Source organism: Nyctibius grandis, unplaced genomic scaffold (genome assembly GCF_013368605.1).
Source record: "Nyctibius grandis isolate bNycGra1 unplaced genomic scaffold, bNycGra1.pri scaffold_145_arrow_ctg1, whole genome shotgun sequence".
NCBI classification, from domain to species: Eukaryota; Metazoa; Chordata; class Aves; order Nyctibiiformes; family Nyctibiidae; genus Nyctibius; species Nyctibius grandis.
Genome location: NW_027167518.1, coordinates 1 through 22573, shown reverse-complemented (window position 1 = coordinate 22573; position 22573 = coordinate 1). Strand labels below are relative to the sequence as shown.

Here is a 22573-nt window from a genome sequence, read left to right as displayed (position 1 = left end):
GCATATTAATGAGATGCAAATAGCGCAGCGAGGGAGAAGGGCGGTGGCCTGAGGTGGTGGCGGTTGGTTTGGCGCCCTGAGGGAGGGGCTTGGTGGTGGTGGGCGGGGCTTAATGGTTGGTGGGTGGGGTCTAGTGGGAGGGGGCGTGGCTCGGGGAGGGGGCGTGGCTTGGGAGGGGGCGTGGCTTACCCCCGGGCGGCGCCAGGGGGCGCTACTTGAACTGCCCCGGCCGGGCCTTCTCCAGCTTCTTCCGCCGCTCGGCCGGGATCTCGTCCAGGCTGATGCCGTGGCTGCTGGCGCTGGGGGGCCGAGGGTGGGACCCCCACCCATGGGACCCCCCCCACCCATGGGAGCCCCACCCGTGGGACCCCCACCCGTGGGACACTGAACCCCCACCCATGGGACCCCCACTCATGGGACCCTGAACCCCCCACCCAGGGACCCCCACCCATGGGACACTGAACCCCCCACCCATGGGACCCCCACCCATGGGACCCCCCACCTATGGGACCCCCCACCCATGGGACCCCCACCCATGGGACACTGAACCCCCCACCCATGGGACCCCAGGACCGCCAACCTGTGGGACCCAGGTGTCCCCCCCCAGGTGTCCCCCCCCAGGTGTCACCCCCAGGTGTCACCCCCCCGGTGTGCCCCCACAGGTGTCCCCCCCACAGGTGTCACCCCAAGGTGTCACCCCACAGGTGTCCCCCCCCGTGTCCCCCCCCCCCCGGTGTCCCCCCCCCGGTGTCCCCCCCCGGTGTCCCCCCCCCCTCACCCCGGCAGCAGGTCCGGGGGGGTGGGGATGGGCTTGGTGAAGCCCTCGCGTCCCACCAGCCAGTAGGTGTCCTCCACGCCCTTCCCCTGGGGGGGGACACTGTCAGCCCCCCCGGGGGGCAATAGGGGGGCGGGGGGGGGGGGAAGGGGGCAATAAGGGGGCAATGGGGGCAATAAGGGGGCAATGAGGGCAATAAGGGGGCAACAGGGGCAATGAGGGGGCAATGGAGGCACTATGGGGGCAATAAGTGGGCAATGGGGGCAATAAGGGGGGCATGGGGCTAATAAGAGGGTAATGAGGGCAATAAATTGGGTGATGGGGCAATAAGGGGGCAACAGGGGCAATGAGGGGGTAATGAGGGCAATAAAGGGGGTGATGGGGGCAATAAGAGGGCAATGGGGGCAATAAGTGGGCAATGGGGGCAATAGGGGCAACAAGGGGGCAATGGGGGCACTAAGGAGGGCAATAAGGGGGCAATGGAGGTAATAAGGGGGAATAAGGGGCAATAAGGGAGAATAAGGGGCAATAAGTGGGCAATGGGGGCAATAAGGGGGGCATGGGGCTAATAAGAGGGTAATGAGGGCAATAAGGGGGTGATGGAGGCAATAAGGGGGCAATGGGGGCAATAAGGGGGCAACAGAGTCAACGAGGGGGCAATAGAGGCAATAAGGGTACTAAGGGGGCAATGGGGGCAGTAAGGGGGACAATAAGGGGGCAATGAGGTCAATAAGGGGGCAATAAGGGGGCAATGGGGGCAATGGGGTCAATAAGAGGGAATAAGGGGCAATAAGGGGGCAATGGGGCAATAAGTGGGCAATGGGGGCAATAGGGGCAACAAGGGGGCAATGGGGGCACTATGGGGGCAATAAGTGGGCAATGGGGGCAATAAGGGGGGCATGGGGCTAATAACAGGGTAATGAGGGCAATAAGGGGGGAATAAGGGGCAATAAGGGGGTGATGGGGGAAATGAGGGGGCAATAGAGGCAATAAGGGCACTAAGGGGGTAATGGGGCACTAAGGGGGGCAATGCAGGGGCAACGAGGTCAATAAGGGGGCAATGGGGGCACTAAGGGGGAATAAGGGGCAATAAGCGGGCAATGGGGGCAATAAGGGGGAATGTGGGCAATAGGGGCAACAAGGGGGCAATGGGGGCAATAAGGGGACAATGGGGGCACTACGGGGGCAAGGAGGAGTCAATGGGGGCAATAAGTGGGCCACGGGGGCAATAAGGGGTGCTGGGGGGTAATGGGGGCAATAAGAAGTCAATGGGGGCAATAAGGGGGGCTATAAGAGGCAATAAGGGGGCAGTAGAGGCAATAAGGGCACTAAGGGGGCAATAAGGGGGAACAAGGGGCAATAGGGGGTATAAGGGGGCAATGGGGGCAGTAGGGGGTATAAGTGGGCAATGGGGTCAATAGGGGGTATAAGGGGGCAATGGGGGCACTATGGGGGCGATAAGGGGGCAATAGGGTCAATAAGGGGGCAATAGAGGCAATAGCGGGTATAAGGGGGCAATGGGGGCACTATGGGGGCAATGGGGGGGCAATAAGGGCACTAGAGGGGCCCTGAAGGCACAAAGGGCACTGGGGGGGCACTGGGGGCACTGGGGGTCAATAGGGGCACTAAGGGGGCAATGGGGGCACTAAGAGGGGCAGAAAGGGGCCCTGGGGGTCAATGGGGGCACCAAGGGGGCAATGGGGGCACGTAAGAGGGCAATGGGGGCACTGGGGGTCAATGGGGGCACCAAGGGGGCAATGGGGGCACTGGGGGTCAATGGGGGCACCAAGGGGGCAATGGGGGCACTAAGGGGGCAATGGGGGCCCTGGGGGTCAATGGGGGCACCAAGGGGGCAATGGGGGCACTGGGGGTCAATGGGGGCACCAAGGGGGCACCGGGGGCACTAAGGGGGCAATGGGGGCACTAAGGGGGCAATGGGGGCACTAAGGGGGCACCGGGGGCACTGGGGGTCAATGGGGGCACTAAGGGGGCAATGGGGGCACTAAGGGGGCACTAAGGGGCCCTGGGGGGGCACCTTGAGCTCGGTCTTGCCCCGGATCTCCAGCTTGAAGCCCTCTTGCAGCGCCCGCAGGATGGCCACCGTGCTGGCGTTGACGTGGATGCGGTACGCTGGGGGGGGACACGCGTGTCACCGGGACCCCCCGTGTCCCCCCGTGTTCCCCCACGGCCCCCGTCACCCCGTGTCCCCTCCCCACCACCCCGTGTCACCCCCAGCCCCTGTGTCCCCCCCATGTTGTCCCATGTCACCCTGTGTCCCCCGCCCCATGGCACCGTGTGAGGAGGGGGGACACGTGGTGGGACCCATGTTGAGGGACACGTGGGTTGGGGGCACGTGGTGGGACCCATGTCAGGGGACACACGTGAGGAGGGGGATACGTGGGTTGGGGACACGTGGTGGGACGTGTGGTGAGACCCATGTTGGGGGACACGTGGGTTGGGGACATGTGGTGGGACGTGTGGGGAGACCCACGTTGGGGGACACATGGGTTGGGGACACGTGGTGGGATGTGTGGAGAGATGCATGATGGGGGACACAGGTGAGGAGGTGGACACACGGGGTGAGGGACACGTGGTGGGACGTGTGGTGAGATTCATGTTGGGGGACACGTGATGGGACGTGTGGTGAGATCCATGTTGGGGGACACAGGTGAGGAGGGGGAGACACGGGTTGGGGACACGTAGGGGGATGTGTGGTGAGACCCATGTTGGGGGACACATGGGTTGGGGACACGTGGTGGGACCCATGTCGGGGGACACGTGGGTTGGGGACACGTGGTGGGACGTGTGGTGAGACCCACGTTGGGGGACACGTGGGTTGGGGACACGTGGTGGGACCCATGTCAGGGGACACGTGTGAGGAGCGGAAGACACAGGTTGGGGACACGTGGTGGGACATGTGGTGAGACCCATGTTGGGGGACACACGTGAGGAGTGGGACACACGGGGTGAGGGACATGTGGTGGGGCGTGTGGTGAGACCCATGTTGGGGGACACACGTGTGGGGGACACACACGCATGGGGCCACTCACGCAGGCCGGTGGACTCCATGCGTGACGCCGTGTTGACGGTGTCCCCGAAGAGGCAGTAGCGCGGCATGGTGAGCCCCACGACGCCGGCCACGCAGGGCCCTGCGGGGGGGCGGGGCCTTCAGGGGGGCGTGGCCACGTGGGGCGGGGTCAAGAGGAGGCGGGGCCTCGGGGTGGGGTCGTGGGGGGGGGGTGTGGCCAAGAGTTATGGCCAACGGGTCATGGCCACGTTGAGTGTTGGCCAAGAGGTGATGAGCTTGGGTGTGGCCAAGAAGGGGCGTGGCCATTGTGAGTGCTTGAGGTGGGCGTGGTCTTTAGGGGTGTGGCCAATGGGCGTGGCCAGGGGAGTGTCCCCAAGGGTTACAGCCAATGGGTTGCAGCCAATGGGTCACAGACAATGGGTCATGGCCAATGGATCATGGCCATGTTGAGGGTTGGCCAAGAGGTGATGAGTTTGGGTGTGGCCAAGAAGGGGCGTGGCCATTGTGAGGGCTTGAGGTGGGCGTCGTCTTTGTGGGCGTGGCCAATGGGCGTGGACGGGGGTGTGGCCAAGGATTATGGCCAATGAGGTGTGGCCAATGGGTCATGGCCATGTTGAGTGTTGGCCAAGAGGTGATGAGCTTGGGAGTGGCCAAGAAGGGGCGTGGCCATTGTGATGGCTTGAGGTGGGTGTGGTCTTTTGGGGCGTGGCCAATGGGTGTGGGCGTGGTCTTTAGGGGCGTGGCTAAGGGGCGTGGCCGGGGGAGTGTCCCCAAGGCTTATGGCCAACGGGTCATGGCCAATGGGTCTTGTCCACGTTGAGTGTTGGCCAGAAGATGCTGTGGCTCAACGGGTCGTGGCCAGGAGGGGGCGTGTCCAGAGGGGCGTGTCCAAACCGGACCTATCCAGGGAAGGGGGCGTGGCCGTACCCGAGTGGAGGCCAATGCGGATGCGGACGGGCACCTCGGGCATGTGGCGCATCTTGAAGGTGCCGACGGAGCTGAGGATGTCCAGCGACATGTTGGCGATCTCACCGGCGTGGCGGTTCCCGTTGCGCTTCGGTAGCCCCGAGGCCACCATGTAGGCGTCGCCGATGGTCTCCACCTGTGGGGATGGCCCACGGAGGGGGGACACGGGCCGTGTCACAGCGGGGCCACGGCCACCAAGGACACCCGCCCCCTCTACACTGAGTGTGGCCACGTCCTCGGTTTGGAGGAGAGGAGATGGAGGTGGGCATTCATGGCCACGTTCCTTGGAGGCCACCAGGTGGCCACGTCACCTTGGCAATGTCACTTGAGGACCTTGGGGACACATAACCATGTCTGTTTGGTGGCCACGTCCCCTATCTGCAGGGTGAGGTGGCCAAAGCTCAGCCATGTCCCAAGGGACATGGCCACCAGAGCCACGGTGACCTCACAGATGTCACTAAGGACCTTGGAGACCCATCACCACCCACATTTGGTGGCCACATCCCCGTATCTGCAGGGTGAGGTGGCCACCACAGCCACGTCCGAAGGGCCATGGCCACAAGAGCCATGGTCACCTCATGGACATCACTAAGGACCTTGGAGACCCATCACCACCCATGTTTGGTGGCCACGTCCCCGTATCTGCAGGGTGAGGTGGCCAAAGCCCAACCACCGCTGGTGGGACCGTGGCCTGCAGTGCCATCGGGTGGCCCCACCACCTTGTAGATGTCACTAAGGACCATGAGGCCACCCAAACATGTTCTTTCGGTGGCCACACCCCATGTTTGCAGCCGTGACCCAGGGGACGATGGCCACCGGTGCCACGGGGTGGCCCTGTCACCTTGTAGACGTCGTGAGCGCCGATGATGGCATCGAAGAGGGTGTAGAGGTCGTTGAGGAGGTCGACCACCTCGATGGGCTCGCTCATGGCCGAGATGGTGGTGAAGCCCACGATGTCGCTGAAGTAGAGCGTCACCTCCTCGAAGTACTCGGGCTCCACGGGGGTGCCCATCTTCAGAGCCTTGGCCACCGACCTGCCGTGTCACGGGGGGGGACACTGGGACTCAGGGGGGACCACCCGTGTCCCCACCATCGAGGCAGTTGGGGGTCTCCAGGGTCTCCAGATCTTCCCACTAGAGACCCATGTGTCCTGAGTGGCTCCTCAGCCATCGGCATGTGGTGGCCTAGGGGACCACAGGGACCACGGGGATGGGGTAGGGTGGGGACTGGGAGACCTTGGTGGGGTCAACGGACCATGGTCAACCTCAACCTGGCCCCAGTGGCCACACCAACCCCAACCTGCCCCACATTCATGGGTGGGGTCAATGGACCATGGTCAACCCCCTCCAGCCCCACAGAATGGGTGGGACCTACAGGGACATGGTCAACCCCAACCTGTCCCCACCTCTACCCCCTGCAGCCCCACAGACCTGGGTGGGGTCAATGGACTATGGTCAACCCCAACCTGTCCCCAGTGGCCACACCAACCCCCTCCAGCCCCACAGACCTGGGTGGGGCCTACAGAGACACGGTCAACCCCAACCTGGCCCCACCTCTACCCCCTCCAGCCCCACAGACCTGGGTGGGGTCAATGGACCATGGTCAACCCCAACCTGCCCCACAGACCTGGGTGGGGTCAATGGACCATGGTCAACCCCAACTTGTCCCCAATGGCCACACCAACCCCCTCCAGCCCCACAGACCTGGGTGGGGGTCAATGGACCATGGTCAACCCCAACCTGCCCCACATTCATGGGTGGGATCTGTGGGGACCATGGTCAACCCCAACCTGTCCCCAGTGGCCACACCAACCCCCTGCAGCCCCACAGACCTGGGTGGGGCCTACAGGGACATGGTCAACCCCAACCTGGCCCCACCTCTACCCGCTCCAGCCCCACAGAACCCAGCTGAGCTCTACGGGACCGCCCCACCCAGAGCTCCCCTCTCCATCCCTACAAAGCCCCATGAGATCTAGGGGGTGATGACCAACCCTTATCTACCCCCCACCCCATCCTTCCCCCCCACCCCACCCAACCACAGGACCCACGGGGGCAACATCTGGGTGAGGAGCCTGTCTGTTTTCTGCTTCTCGATCTCCAGCTCCTCGGTGCGCTCCCGGATGAGGTCCTCCAGGTTGCTGGAGTACTGCTCCAACATGCGCAGCATCGAGTCGATGATGTTGGTCTTCCGACCCTTGTTGATGCTCTTGAACTACCCAAGAACCCCCCCAAGAGGTCTCAAGGTGGGACCCATGGCCCAAGGAACCCCACAGCCATGGGTCAGCCCTGTAGGACCTCAGACCCACCCCAGACCAATGGGTTGGCCACCCCATACTGGTCCCACACCACAGCCTAAGTTCTACCCAACGCAATAGTGATCCCACAACCCAGGTCCCACCACCCCATAATGGTGCCACCCAACCCCATAACCCAGGTCCCACCACCCCATAACTGTCCCACACCACCCCACACCTCAGGTCCCACCCCATACTGGTCCCACACCACATCCCAAGTCCCACCCAACCCCATAACTCAGATCCCACCACCCCATAATGGTCCCACACCACATCCCAAGTCCCACCCAACCCCATAACTCAGGTCCCACCACCCCATACTGGTCTCACCCCACCCCACACCCCAGGTCCCACCACCCCATACTGGTCCCACCCAACCCCATAACCCAGGTCCCACCACCCCATAACTGTCCCACCCAATCCCACACCTCAGGTCCCACTCCACCCCATACTGGTCCCACACCACATCCTAAGTCCTACCCACACCCTAAGTCCTACCCAGTGCAATAGCGGTCCCACAACTCAGGTTGCACCACCCCATACTGGTCCCACCCCACCCCATAACCCAGGTCCCACCTCCCCATAATGGTCCCACCCAATCCCACACCTCAGGTCCCACCCCATACTGGTCCCATATCACCCCATATTGGTCCCACCCCAACCCATACTAGTCCCACAGCACCCCATGCCCCACATCCCACCTAACTCCATGCCCCAGGTCCCATATCACCCCATACTGGTTCCATATCACCCCATACTGGTCCCACACCACCTCATAACCCAGTCCCACCCCACCCCACGCTGGTCCCACACCACTTCATGCCCCAGGTTCCACCTAACCCCATGCCCCAGGTCCCATATCACCTCATACTGCTCCCACCCCACCCCCTACTGGTCCCATGTCACCCCCTACTGGTCCCACACCACATCATGCCCCAGGTTCCACCTAGCCCCATGCCTCAGGTCCCATATCACCTCATGCTGGTCCCACCCCACTCCATAATGGTCCCATATCACCCTATACTGGTCCCATATCACCCCATACTGCTCCCACCCCACCCCCTACTGGTCCCATATCACCCCCTACTGGTCCCACACCACTTCATGCCCCAGGTTCCACCTAACCCCATGCCCCAGGTCCCATATCACCTCATACTGGTCCCATATCACCCCATACTGGTCCCACCCCACCCCCTACTGGTCCCATGTCACCCCCTAGTGGTCCCACACCACATCATGCCCCAGGTTCCACCTAACCCCATGCCCCAGGTCCCATATCACCTCATGCTCGTCCCATATCATCCCATACTGGTCCCACACCACTCCATACTGGCCACATATCACCCCCTACTGGTCCCATATCACCCCCTACTGGTCCCACACCACCTCATAACCCAGTCCCACCCCACCGCACACTGGTCCCACACCACTTCATGCCCCAGGTTCCACCTAACCCCATGCCCCAGGTCCCATATCGCATCATGCTGGTCCCATATCATCCCATACTGGTCCCATACCACTCCATACTGGTCCCACACCACTCCATACTGGCCCCATATCACCCCATACTGGTCCCATATCACCCCCTACTGGTCCCATATCACCCCACACTGGTCCCACACCACCTCATAACCCAGTCCCAACCCACCCCATACTGGTCCCACACCACTTCATACCTCAGGTCCCATATCACCCCACACTGGTCCCACACCACCTCATAACCCAGTCCCACCCCATCCCATACTGGTCCCACACCACTTCATGCCCCAGGTTCCACCTAACCCCATGCCCCAGGTCCCATATCACCTCATGCTGGTCCCATATCATCCCATACTGGTCCCACACCACTCCATACTGGCCACATATCACCCCCTACTGGTCCTATGTCACCCCATACTGCTCCCACCCCATGCCATAGTGGTCCCACCCCACCCCATACTGGTCCCACACCACGTCATGCCCCAGGTTCCACCTAACCCCATGCCTCAGGTCCCATATCACCTCATGCTGGCCCTATATCACCTCATGCTGGTCCCATATCACCCCATACTGGTCCCACACCACTCCATACTGGCCCCATATCACCCCATACTGATCCCATGTCACCTCATACTGGTCACACACCATCTCATAACCCAGTCGCACCCCATACTGGTCCCACACCACTTCATGCCTCAGGTCTCATACCACCTCATACTGGCCCCATATCACCCCCTACTGGTCCCACACCACTCCATACTGGTCCCATATCACCCCATACTGGTCCCATATCACCCCACACTGGTCCCACACCACTCCATAGTGGCCCCACCCCACCCCATACTGGTCCCACACCACTTCATGCCCCAGGGCTCACCTAACCCCATGGCCCAGGTCCCATATCACCTCATGCTGGTCCCATATCACCCCATACCGGTCCCACCCCGCTCCATACTGGTCCCGTATCACCCCATACTGGTCCCACCTGGTCGAAGATCTGGTCGATGGTGGGCCGCCGCTCGGGCTGCTCGCTCCAGCACTCCTTCATCAGGTGGATGCACTCCAGCGGCGCCTGGTCGGCCGAGACCGCCGGGCGGCACAACGGGGGCGGCCGCTTCACCTTCTCAATGATCTCTGGGGACATCGGTGTCACCAAGGGGGGGGTGGGGTGGAGGTGGTGGGGTGGGAGGTCAACGTGGGGGTCATGGAGTGGTGGCCAGTGGTGCTGGAGGGGGTCAGTTGGCGGGGGAGGGAGGCAAGTGGTCTTTAGGGGGTCCTGGAGGTACTTGAGGAAGTTCTTGAGATGCTTGGGGGGGGTCCTAGAGGTGGTTGTGGGGGGTCCTGGACATGCTTGGGAGGACCTGGAGATACTGGGGGAGGTCCTACAGATGTTTGGGGGGATCCTGGACATACTTGTGGAGCTTGTGGAGGTGCTGGGGGTGGTCCTAGGGATGCTTGGGGGGGTCCTAAAGGTGATTGGGGGGCTCCTAGAGATACTTGTGGGGTCTTGGAGATGCTTGGGAGGGTCCTGGAGATACTTGGGGTGTCCTAGAGATACTTGTGGGACTCCTGGAGATGCTGTGGGGTCCTGGAGATTCTTGGGTGCAACTTAGAGGTGCTTGGGGGGGTCCTGGAGATACTTGGGAGGTCCTAGAGGTGCTTGAGGGGGTTCTAGAGATACTTGGGGTGTCCTAGAGGTGCTTGGGGGGGTCCTGGAGGTGCTTGGGGGTCCTGGAGATTCTTGGGTGCAACTTAGAGGTGATCGGGGGGTCCTGGAGGTGCTTGGGGGGGATCCTGGAGGTGCTTGGGAGGGTCCTTGAGATACTTGGGAGGTCCTAGAGGTGCTTGGGGGGGTTCTGGAGATACTTGGGGGGTCCTAGAGGTGCTTGGGCGGGTTCTGGAGATACTTGTGGGATCCTGGAGATACTTGGGGGGTCCTAGAGGTGCTTGAGGGGGTTCTAGAGATACTTGGGAGGTCCTAGAGGTGCTTGGGGGGGTTCTGGAGATACTTGGGGGGTCCTAGAGGTGCTTGGGAGGGTCCTTGAGATACTTGGGAGGTCCTAGAGGTGCTTGAGGGGGTTCTGGAGATACTTGGGGGGTCCTAGAGGTGCTTGGGGGGGCCTGGAGATACTTGTGGGATCCTGGAGTTACTTGGGAGGTCCTAAAGGTGTTTGGGGGGTTCTGGAGATACTTGTGGGATCCTGGAGATACTTGGGGGGTCCTACAGGTGCTTGGGGGGGGTCCTAGGGGACCCCGGGGGTGTCAGGGGGTCATTTGGGGGGGGGGACCAAGGGGTGTTTTGGGGTCCAAGAGGCTTTGGGGAGCCCTAAGGTGGCACCAGACTTGTTGGGGGACTCAACTGGGGTGTCCTGAAGGGGGCTACAGGGCGGGATGGAGGACTTCTGGTGTTACTGGTGAAACTGGGCGGGGTGACTGGTGGGACTGGGCGGTACCTTCGGGGGGCAGCCCCAGCATGCAGTAGGGGGCGCTGCGGCAGATGACCTCCTGCATGATGATGCCGATGCCGTAGACGTCCCCGCGGAAGGAGCCGCGGCGCTCCAGGGCCGCGTCCCGCAGCAGCTCCGGCGCCGTCCAGAGCCGCTCTGGGGGGGGCGGGGCCACGTCAGACCACGCCCCCTCACCATAAGACCACGCCCCCTCACCCTCAGACCACGCCCCCTTAATGATGTCCCTTAATGGTGTGGCCACGCCCCTAGAATGGCCAGGACACGCCCCCTACGGGAGGCCACGCCCCCTACGGGAGGCCACGCCCACTATGGGAGGCCCCACCCCCAGCCGGAGGGGGATGGGAGTAGCCACACCCCCGACCCGCGAAGCTCCGCCCCCAGGCACCAAGGCCCCGCCCACAGTCCGGAGGCCCCGCCCCCAAGTCTCAGGCCCCGCCCACAGCTCTATGGCCCCGCCCACAGCCCGGAGGCCCCGCCCCCAATTCTCAGACCCCACCCACAGCTCTATGGCCCCGCCCCCAGATCTATGGCCCCACCCCAACCCAAAGGCCACGCCCCCCTGAGGCCCCACCCAGTAGCCCTCAAATCCCTTGGGCCCCGCCCCTTCCCTTGGCCCCGCCCCCCCGAAGCCCCACCCAACCCACAGCCCTCCCCCTCCACACCACGCGCCATCCCATTGGCTGCCCCACCGCCGGCTTCAGAGCAAGCCCCGCCCCACCCAAGGGCGAGAACACCCCCAGGCCACACCCCCTCCCCCGAGGCCCCGCCCCCCGGCCCCGCCCCTCACCCTGGGGGCGGGGCGTGGGCATGGTCACCCGCTGGGCCTCCAGCAGCTCGTTGTAGCCGTGGTCGGTGACCTTGAGCACGAAGCGCCCGTCCACCACGCAGTTCCGGGACTTGAGGCGCCCGTGGACCACGTCGCGGTGGTGCAGGTACCTCATGCCCTGAGGGACACGCCGTGGCCGTCACCGTCATGGCCACCACCACCACGGCCAACACCATGGCCACCAGCATGGGTACAGCCATGGCCGTCACTACTATGGCCACCACCGTCATGGCGACCACCACAGCTACTGCCAAGACCACCACCACCATGGCCATCGCCATGACTACTGCCATGGCCCTCACTACTATGGCTCCCACCGTCATGGCCACCACCACCGTGGCCACCACCATGGCCACCCACATGGCTATTGCCATGGCCGTCACTACTGTGGCCACCACCATCATGGCGACCACCACAGCTACTGCCAAGACCACCACCATCATGGCCATCACCATCATGGCCATCACCATCATGGCCACCAGCATGGCTACTGCCATGGCCGTCACTACTGTGGCCACCACCGTCATGGTGACCACCACCATGGCCAACTCCATGGCCACCAGCATGGCTACCGCCATGGCCGTCACTACTATGGCCACCACCATCATGGCAACCACCACGGCTACTGTCAAGACCACCACCACCATGGCCATCGCCATGACTACTGCCATGGCCGTCACTACTGTGGCCACCACCATCATGGCGACCACCACGGCTACTGTCAAGACCACCACCACCATGGCCACCAGCATGGCTACTGCCATGGCTGTCACTACTATGGCCACCACCGTCATGGCCATCACCATGGCTACTGCCAAGGCCACCACCATCATGGCCATCACCATGACTACTTCCATGGCCATCACTACTTGGCCACCACCACCAAGGCTACCACCATCATGGCCATCACCATGTCTACTGCCAAGGCCACCACTGTCATGGCCCTCACCATGGCTACCAACATGGCCATCACTACTATGGCCACCACCATGGCCACCAGCATGGCTACCACCATGGCCGTCACTACCGTGGCCACCACCGTCATGGCCCTCACCGTGGCTACTTTCATGGCCACCACCACCCTGGCCACCACCATCGTGGTCACCATCATGGCCACTACCACCATGGCCGTCACCATGGCTACTGCTAAGGGCACTGCCACCATGGCCACCACCGTAGCCACCACCATGGCCATCACCACCGTGGCCATCATCATGGTCACTGCCACCATGGCCATCACCATGGCTACTTCCATGGCCGTCACTACTATGGCCACCACCACCATGGATGCCACCATCATGGTGACCACCATGGCTACTGCCATGGCCATCACTGCTATGGACACAAGCACCATGGCTACCACCATCATGGAGACCACCATGGCTACTGCTAAGGCCACCACCATCATGGCCATCACCATGGCTACTTCCATGGTCGTCACTACTATGGCCACCACCATCACGGCGACCACCACAGCCACTGTCAAGACCACCACCCTGATGGCCATCACCATGGCTACTGACACGGCCATGACTACTATGGCCACCACCACCCTGGCTACCAACATCATGGCCATCATCATGGCTACTGCCATGGCCATCACTGCTATGGACACAAGCACCATGGCTACCACCATCATGGAGACCACCATGGCTACTCTAAGGCCACCACCATCATGGCCACCACCATGGCTACCACCATCACGGTCACCACCATGGCCACCACCACCAAGGCCATCACCATGGTCACCAGCACCACCACAGCCACCAGAACCACCACGGCCACCACCAAGGCCATCACCATGGTCACCAACACCACCACAGCCACCAGAACCACCACGGCCACCACCAAGGCCATCACCATGGTCACCAACACCACCGCAGCCACCTCCACTCCGGTGGCCACCATGCCAAGGCCCCCACCACGTCCCCCCTGCTGGGCTGTCACCTTGATGAGGTCGATGAGGAGGGAGGACTTGAACATCCAGTCGAGCTTCATGTCCTCGTTGCGCAGGAGGTCCTCGAGGCTGCCGCGGGAGCAGTGCTCCGAGACGATGGCGAAGAGGCCACAGTCGTGGAAGAAGCCCAGGAAGAGGTTGACGTTCTCGTGGCGCAGGTCACGCAGCTGTCCCGGGCCAGAAGACACGTGGGACTTTGTCCCTGGGGCATGGTCTTGTCCCCTTATGGCCTGGTGTTGTCACCCATGGCCTGACCTCATCCCAGCGTGGTCCAGCATTGTCCCCCCATGGCCTGACATTGTCCTACCATGGCCTGGTGTTGACCCCCATGACCTTCTATGACCCAGCATTATCCCCCCATGACCTGACATTGTCCTACCATGGCCTGGTGTTGACCCTCATGACCCAACATTGTCCCCCATGGCCTGGTCTTGTCCCAGCATGGTCCAGCATTGTCCCCACATGGCCTGACATTGTCCCCTCTGTGCCAGTGCCCTCTCCCTGGCTTGGCCTTGTCCCCCATGACCCAGCGCTGTCCCTCATGACCCAAGATTGTCCCCTATGGCCTAGCGCTGTCCTCCATGACCCAACGTTGTCCCTCATGGCTCAGCATTGTTGCCCATGACCCAACGTTGTCTCCCATGACCCAACGTTGTCTCCCATGACCCAACATTGTCCCTCATGACCTAACGCCCCTCATGACCCAATGTTGTCCCTCATGGCTCAGCATTGTTGCCCATGACCCAATGTTGTCCCCCATGACCCAGCGTTGTCCCCCATGACCCGACATTGTCCCCCATGACCCAACATTGTCCTCCATGACCCAACGTTGTCCCCCATGACCCAGCATTGTCCCCCATGACCCAATGTTGTCCCTCATGGCTCAGCATTGTCCCCCATGGCCCAGCATTGTCCCCGTGGCCCCCTCACCTTGCAGAAGGCCAGTTTGGTGGCCGGTTTCACCTCACTGTGCCCATCTCCGGGGAACTTCTTCAGCCAGACCCAGTCGCCCTGGGGGGGGACGCAGAGCGTGTGAGGTCTGAGCACCCCCAGGACCAGCCCCACTCCGAGGCCCTGGGGACACGTGGGGACACCGGTGGCGGGAGGACACTCCTCGTCCTCCGTCCATCACCATCCCCACGTCCCCACCTCAACACACAACCCTACTTGAAGCCACTGGAGGATCCTCATCCGTTCAGCCAAAAGCCACCGCCCGGCCCCTCTTTTTGCCCCCGTTGGGGCGACGGGGGGGGACAGGGGACACGGACACGAGGTGGTGGGTGAGGCAGAAGGACCAATTTTGGGGTGAAACGGTGGGTTTTCGGCGTCCACCTTACCTGGACGGAGGCGACAAGGCTCTGCTGGTTAAACAAGAGGAGGAGGAGGGGGAGGTGGCTGTAGCCCTTCGGGCTTTCGGTTGCCTGCGGGAGAGGGCGGGAGGCAGCTGTCAATCATGGCCGCGGAGATGTCAATCGTCCAACCAGGATGTGGCGTGGGCGGGCCCAGGGTGGGGACAAGTGTCCCTGAAGCCTCGGTTCTGCCTTGTCGCCCCCGGAGGTGGGAGGTGGGGAAACGGGTTGGGGTGATGGGAAGGGTAACGTGGGTGGGGGACACGCGGGGAAGGGGACGAGGGGACATCTCACCTCAACGATGGCCACGTTGGTGTTGTCGGGGCCCGCGGTCACGCTCTTGAGGCTCTTGGTGTCCCCACCGCTGCGGCCAGTCAGGCTGGTACGGCTGCCGTCCACCTGCGGCGTGGGGACAGGTCAGGTGTGACCCGGAGGGACGTGGAGGGGCACGTCACCCACGGAGACATGGCACCCAACGGGGCACGTCGCCTATGGGGACCCACCAGCCTGTGGATCATCTCCCAGGGCAGAGCCTGCCCCTGGGGAGACCTCAGGCCACGGGGACACGTCGACCATCAGGACACACCTCAGGCCATGGGGACATGGCACCCACAGGGACACGTCACCCATTGGGACATATCACCCATGGGGACCCATCAGCCTCTAGGTCACCTCCCAAGGAGGGTCTTGGTCATGTGGACCACCTTAGGCCACAGGGACACTGGAGGCATGACCCTATGGTCATGGAAGCACACCATGGTCACCCGTGGCCACCTTCAGTCAGCTATGGCCACCTATGACTGCTTATGGTCATGGAGGCACACCATGGCTACCTCCGGTCACCCATGGCCACCTATGACTGTTTATGGTCATGGAGGCACACTGTGGTCACCCATGGCCACACCAGGCCATGAGGATCCATCAACCATGGGGACGTGTCACCCATGGGGTCCCATGGCCCATGATTCTCCTTCCAAGGCCAAGGCTGACCATGGGGCAGCCTTCAGGCCACAGGGTCTCCTTTCCAGCCACCTCTGGGGCCACCAAGTCCCTAAGCCACCACAGAAGCGCCCCCCCCCATCCCTCACCCGCTTGGTGCTCTGGCTGTTGATGAAGGTCAGGTCCTCCATGGTGAGGATGATCTTGTTGGGCCCCGTCATCAGCTGGGCCTGCTGGATGCGGCGCCTGCAGGGAGGGGACATGGAAGCTGCTGAGATGCCTCCCCCCAGGGGCCTTGTACCTCCCTGAGGTCACCCCCAAGCCACGCGGCACCCCATGATGTGGTGGCACCCACCTGATGAAGCAAGCGAGGGCAGCCCCGGCCGCGCCGAGGGCGCAGATGAGGAGGAACATGAGGAGGACGAAGGTGGCGTCCAGCCCTATGCCAGAGACAGGAAAGGGGTGAAGGCGTGGGGTGGCCCAGAGGAGCCACCCAGGGTGTCCCATGGTGGGCCATGGTCACCTGGGAACTCAAGGCCACCATGACTGTTTATGGTCATGGAGGCACACCATGGCTACCTCTGGTCACCCATGGCCACCTCCAGTCAGCCATGGCCACCTATGACTGCTTATGATCATGGAGGCACACCATGGCTACCTCTGGTCACCCATGGCCACCTATGACTGCTTATGGTCATGGAGACACACCATGGTCACCCATGGCCATCTTCAGTCAGCCATGACCACCTATGACAGCTTATGGTCATGGAAGCACACCATGGCTACCTCCAGTCAGCCATGGCCACCTATGACTGCTTATGGTCATGGAGACACACCATGGTCACCTGTGGCCACCTTCAGTCAGCCATGGCCACCTATGACTGCTTATGATCATGAAGGCACACCATGGTCACCCGTGGCCACCTCCAGTCAGCCATGGCCACCTATGACTGCTTATGGTCATGGATGTACACCGTGGTCACCCGTGGCCACCTTCAGTCACCCATGGCCACCTATGACTGCTTATGGTCACGGAGGCACACCATGGTCACCCATGGCCACCTCCAGTCAGCCATGGCTACCTTCAATCACCCATGGCCACCTATGACTGCTTATGGTCATGGAGGCACATCATGGTGATCCGTGACCACCTCTGGTCAGCCATGCCCATGGTCACCCATGGCCACCTCCAGTCAACCATGACCACCTATGAGTTCTTATGGTCATGGATGTACACCGTGGTCACTCATGGCCACCTACAGTCCGCCGTGGCCACCTGGTCATACACGAGGTGGCAGGACAGAAGTGGTGGAGAAGGCCCACGGTGGTGGCCACTCACCCCCGTTGCAGATGGAGCCCGCCTCAAACCAGCAGCTGGAGTCGGTGCCGGGGCTGGAGCTGTGGGGCCAGTGGACACTGTGGCTACGGTAGCTCAGGCCCCGCGTGCCCGGCTCCAGCCCGTAGACCGGCCTCAACTGGTCGCCTTTGCCATCAGTGTCCAGGACCACGTAGGTGACGCTGACGTCCCCGTCCTCGGTGACGTAGAAGGGTTGGCAGAAGCCCTCCAGGTGGAAGTCGCGGGCGTGCTCGGCCACGCTGGTGCCCATCACCCAGCGGCTGGTCCGGCGCGTGGCCTCCACCGCCTTGGCCAGGAAGCGGATGGAGTTGTAGATGGTGGCGAAGAGGGGGTGGACCTGTGGGGTGAGAGGAGGTGGCAGGAGGTGCCACCAGCAGCTCCAGGAGGCCATGGGGACACCATAGGACAATGCCGTTGGCCATGGGGACACCATAGGACAATGCCGTTGGCCATGGGACACCATAGGACAATGCCGTTGGCCATGGGGACACCATAGGACAATGCCGTTGGCCATGGGGACACCCATAGGACAATGCCATTGGCCATGGTCCATCTCCACCCAAGCTGGTTGGCTGTAGTCATCTCCACCTGACGCTGTTGGCCAAGGTCATCTCTACTCAATGCCTTCGCCCAACTCCCATTGGCTACAGTCATCTCTGCCTAACTCCCATTGGCCACCATCACATCCGCCCCCTCTCCCATTGGCCTTGGCCACCTCCCTGCACTGCCTACAAGCCGCAATCGCCTCCACCCAAGTTCTGTTGGCCACGGTCTCCACCAACTGCCCCACCCCACGTCCAACCCATAACCCTGATGCTTCCCATCCTCTCCCCACAGATGTGTCCTTCACCCCACAAATGTGTCCCTCACCCCATGGAGGTGTTCCCAACCCCATGGAGGTGCCTCCAACCCCATGGAGATGCCCCCAACCCCATGGAGGTGCCCTCAACTCCATGGAGGTGCCCCAACCCCATGGCAATGCCCCCAACCCCATGGCAATGCCCCCAACCCCATGGCGATGCCCCCAACCCCATGGCGATGCCCCCAACCCCGTGGAGGTGCCTCCAACTCTGTGGAGGTGCCTCCAACCCCGTGGAGGTGCCCCAACCCCATGAAGGTGTCTCCCAACCCCATGGAGATGCCCCCAACCCCATGGAGGTGCCCTCAACTCCATGGAGGTGCCCCCAACCCCACGGAGGTGCCCCCAACGTCATGGACGTGCCCCCAAACCCCATGGAGGTGCCTTCAACCCCACGGAGATGCCCCAACCCCATGAAGGTGTCTCCCAACCCCATGGAGGTGCCCCCAACCCCATGGAGGTGCCTCCAACTCCATGGAGGCACATCCCAACCCCATGGAAGTGCGTCCAACCCCATGGAGGTGCCTCCAACCCCATGGAGGTGCCCTCAACTCCATGGAGGTGCCTCCCAACCCCATGGAGATGCCTCCAACCCCATGGAGGTGCCTCCAACCCCATGGAAGTGCCCCCAACTCCATGGAGGTGGCTCCAACCCCATGGAAGTGCCCCCAACTCCATGGAGGTGCCTCCCAACTCCGTGGAGATGCCTCCCAACCCCATGAAGGTGCCCCCAACCCCATGGAGATGCCCCCAACCCCACGGAGGTGCCCCCCCACCCCACCTGCGTGGGGTTGATGTGCGCCGGGATCTCGTAGGCCTCCTTGGCCTGGCGCAGGGCCTCGTGGAAGGTGACGTCGGGCGAGTCGATGGTGATGGTGAGGACGGCGTCGTAGGCCCGGCGCAGCTTGGTGTTGTTGGCCAGGACGGGGTAGGGCACGCGGCGGTAGGGCAGCGGGTAGGTGAGGGCGTCGTAAGGGATGAAGACGTAGGTGCCGTCGGCCAAGCCCATGTCCTCGGCCTTCTCCAGGAGCACGCGCTGCTCCTCGCCGCCCAGCAGCACCGAGTGCATGCACATGACCACCACTGCGGGGTGGGGGGGGGACAGGGACACGGTGGGGGACACCAGCGGCCTCCACCACCCGGGGCCTGCTGGAGCTCCCCAGACAACCTTCATCCACTTCCATCCATCCTTCCTCCACCTGTCCATGCCCACCATCATCATCCATTCTTGCTCTCCCACAACCCCCAACTCCATCCGTCCTTCCTCCCCAGCCATGCCCACCACCTTCATCCATCCTTTCTCTTCCAGCTCCATCCATCCATATCTACCATCTCCATCCATCCTTCTTCTCCCATCTCCACCCATCCATCCATGCCCACCATCTCCATCCATCCTCCTCTCCCATCTCCATCCATCCATACCCACCATCTCCACTCATCCATCCATCCATCCATCTCTACCTACCATCTCCATCCATCCTTCTTCTCCCATCTCCATCCATCATCCTCTCCCACCTCCATCCATCCATCCATGCCCACCATCTCCATCCATCCCCCCTCTTCCATCTCCATCCATCCATACCCATCATGTCCATCCATCCTTCCTTTCCCATCTCCATCCATCCATATCGACTATCTCCATGCATATCTACCATCTCCATCCATCTTTCCTCTCCCATCTCCATGCATCCATACCCACCATCTCCATCCATCCTCCTCTCCCATCTCCATCCATCCATCCATCCATAAGTACCATCTCCATCCATCCTCCTCTCCCATCTCCATCCATCCATACCCACCATCTCCATCCATCCTCCTCTCCCATCTACATCCATCCATCCATATCTACCATCTCCATCCATCCTCCTCTCCCATCTACATCCATCCATCCATACAACCATCTCCATCCATCCTTCTTCTCCCATCTCCATCCATCCATGCCCACCATCTTCATCCATCCTTCCTCTTCCATCTCCATCCATCCATACCAACCATCTCCATCCATCCTTCTTCTCCCATCTCCATCCATCCATGCCCACCATCTTCATCCATCCTTCCTCTTCCATCTCCATCCATCCATCCATACCCACCATCTCCATCCATCCTCCTCTCCCATCTACATCCATCCATCCATACCAACCATCTCCATCCATCCTTCTTCTCCCATCTCCATCCATCCATGCCCACCATCTCCATCCGTCCCCCCTCTTCCATCTCCATCCATCCATACCTACCATCTCCATCCATCCATCCATACCCACCATCTCCATCCATCCCTCCTCTTCCATCTCCATCCATCCATCCCACCTCCCCCTCCTCCCCACCCCCACCCCGTTACCTCTGACGCCGTCCGCCTTCTGCACCCTCCTCAGCGCCTCGCGGGCCTCGTCCTCCTGGATCCCGACGGCGGTGACGACGGTGACGGGCAGCCCCCGCGCTCGGAGGTCCTGGGCCAGGCCCTGCCCCACCTCCCGCCAGAGGTCCTGGGGGGCCGAGAGCACGGCCACGTGGGCCCAGCGGAAGAAGCGCAGGATGACGTGGAGCACCCCAGCGGGTTCCGGCATGGGGGTCACCAAGGTGTCCAACCCTTCGACGTCACCCAAGCAAGCCCAGGAGACCAAGGGCTTGTTCCAGGCAGTGGCCAGAAGCCCGGCGGCCCCGCAGGTGGCCGGGTTGAGGGGTCCCACCAAGCCGGTGGCGTAGCGCTCGGCGTTGAGGAGCCCCGTCACGGCCTGGGGGGTCTGACACGCCTCGGTCAACACCACCGCGTCCCACCAGTAGCCTTTGTTGAGTCTGGGGTCACGGTTGAGACGGGTGACAGCCAAGCGGGAGGCCACCTCGGGCAAAGCCTGGGCCAGGAGGGGGTCACAGGTCCAAGGACCCATCACCCCCACCTTGAAGGTGGCCCCTCGCGTTGGGGATGGGTGGAGGAGGAGGAGGAGGAGGAGGAGGAGCAGGGGGAGATGGGGAGGCCACCGAGGGTGGTGGGAGAGGCGGAGGAGGAAGCTGGTGGAGATGGCACCGTGGTGGGAGGGGACGAGTTGGGAGATGCCACCACTGTGGGAGATGCCACCGTGGGAGATGCCATTGTGGGAGATGCCACCATGGGAGATACCACCACTGTGGGAGGTGCCATCATGGGAGATGCCACTGTGGGAGGTGCCATCATGGGAGACGCTGCAGGTCTGGGTGACACCATGGCTGTGGGAGATGCCACCACCATGGGAGATGCCACCACCGTGGGAGATGCCATCATGGGAGTTGACATCGTGGAAGATGCCACTGTGGGAGGTGCCATCAGGGGAGATGCTGCAGGTTTGGGTGACACCATGGCTGCAGGAGATGCCACCACCATGGGAGATGCCACCACCGTGGGAGATACCACCATGGAAGATGCCACCACTGTGGGAGGTGCCATCATGGGGGACGCTGCAGGTCTGGGTGACACCATGGCTGTGGGAGATACCACCACCATGGGAGATGCCACCACCATGGGAGATGCCATCATGGGAGTTGACATCGTGGAAGATGCCACTGTGGGAGGTGCCATCGTGGGAGACGTCGCTGGTTTGGGTGACACCATGGCTGTGGGAGGTGCCAATGTGGGAGATGCCACCACCGTGGGAGATGTCACCACTGTGGGAGATGCCATTGTGGGAGATGCCGCTGGTTTGGGTGACACTGTGGCTGTGGGAGATGTCGCCACTGTGGAAGATGTCGTTGTTCTGGGAGATGCCACCACCGTGGGATGTGCTGCCGGCGTGGGAGATGCCACCAGCCTGGGAGATGGCATTAAGGGAGGTGCCACCACCAGGGGAGATGCTGTCATGGGAGATGCCACGACTGTGGGAGACGCCACGATGGTGGGAGACGTCATCATGGGAGATGCCACCACCATGGGAGATGCCACCACTGTGAGAGACGTTGTCATGGGAGATGCCACCACCATGGGAGATGTCACCGCTGCAGGAGATGCCACCATGAAAGATGCCACCAGTGTGAGAGATGATGTCACGGGGGACGCTGCCCGTGCGGGTGTTGCCACCACAGGAGGTGTCACGGCAGGAGATGCCACCATGGCAGAAGCCACCACAGAAAAAGTCATTGTGGGAGATGCCACCATGGGCAAAGCCAACGTAGAAGGTGCCACCACAGGTCACGTCCCCGTGGGTGCCACCACCGTGGTAGAAGCCACCGCGGGGCCGCATGGTCCAGGGTGGGACGAGGACGTTGGGGACGAGGCCGGGGGGTGTCCTCAGGCCCTGGGGGGCCGCGGT

At 62.2% G+C, this 22573-nt stretch overlaps 1 protein-coding gene across 1 annotated transcript; it reads right to left on the bottom strand.

Moving 5' to 3' along the window:
• Positions 1–211: 211 nt before the first annotated feature.
• LOC137677326 (retinal guanylyl cyclase 1-like) lies at positions 212–22504 on the bottom strand. The gene is made up of 19 exons (XM_068424622.1): positions 20635–22504; positions 19078–19379; positions 17420–17774; positions 16436–16520; positions 16230–16326; positions 15436–15540; positions 15130–15213; positions 14723–14803; positions 13783–13959; positions 11797–11953; positions 10995–11144; positions 9527–9675; positions 6817–6980; positions 5611–5803; positions 4731–4905; positions 3826–3924; positions 2811–2905; positions 779–864; positions 212–299 (listed from the first exon to the last, which is right to left on the bottom strand). The coding sequence occupies exons 1-19, from the start codon at positions 22502–22504 to the stop codon at positions 212–214; spliced, it is 4512 nt and encodes a 1503-aa protein (XP_068280723.1).
• Between the last annotated feature and the right edge of the window lie 69 nt (positions 22505–22573).

What these genes read in the sequence shown, in the direction of transcription:
- LOC137677326 (XM_068424622.1), bottom strand. Translation starts at nt 22,504, where the DNA reads ATGCGGCCCCGCGGTGGCTTCTACCACGGTGGTGGCACCCACGGGGAC. An exon ending in CCAAACTGGCCTTCTGCAAG is followed by an intron (nt 13,960 to 14,722) that starts GTGAGGGGGCCA and finishes GGCCCGGGACAG; the next exon opens with CTGCGTGACCTGCGCCACGA. An exon ending in GCGCTCACGACGTCTACAAG is followed by an intron (nt 4,906 to 5,610) that starts GTGACAGGGCCA and finishes CCATCCCCACAG; the next exon opens with GTGGAGACCATCGGCGACGC.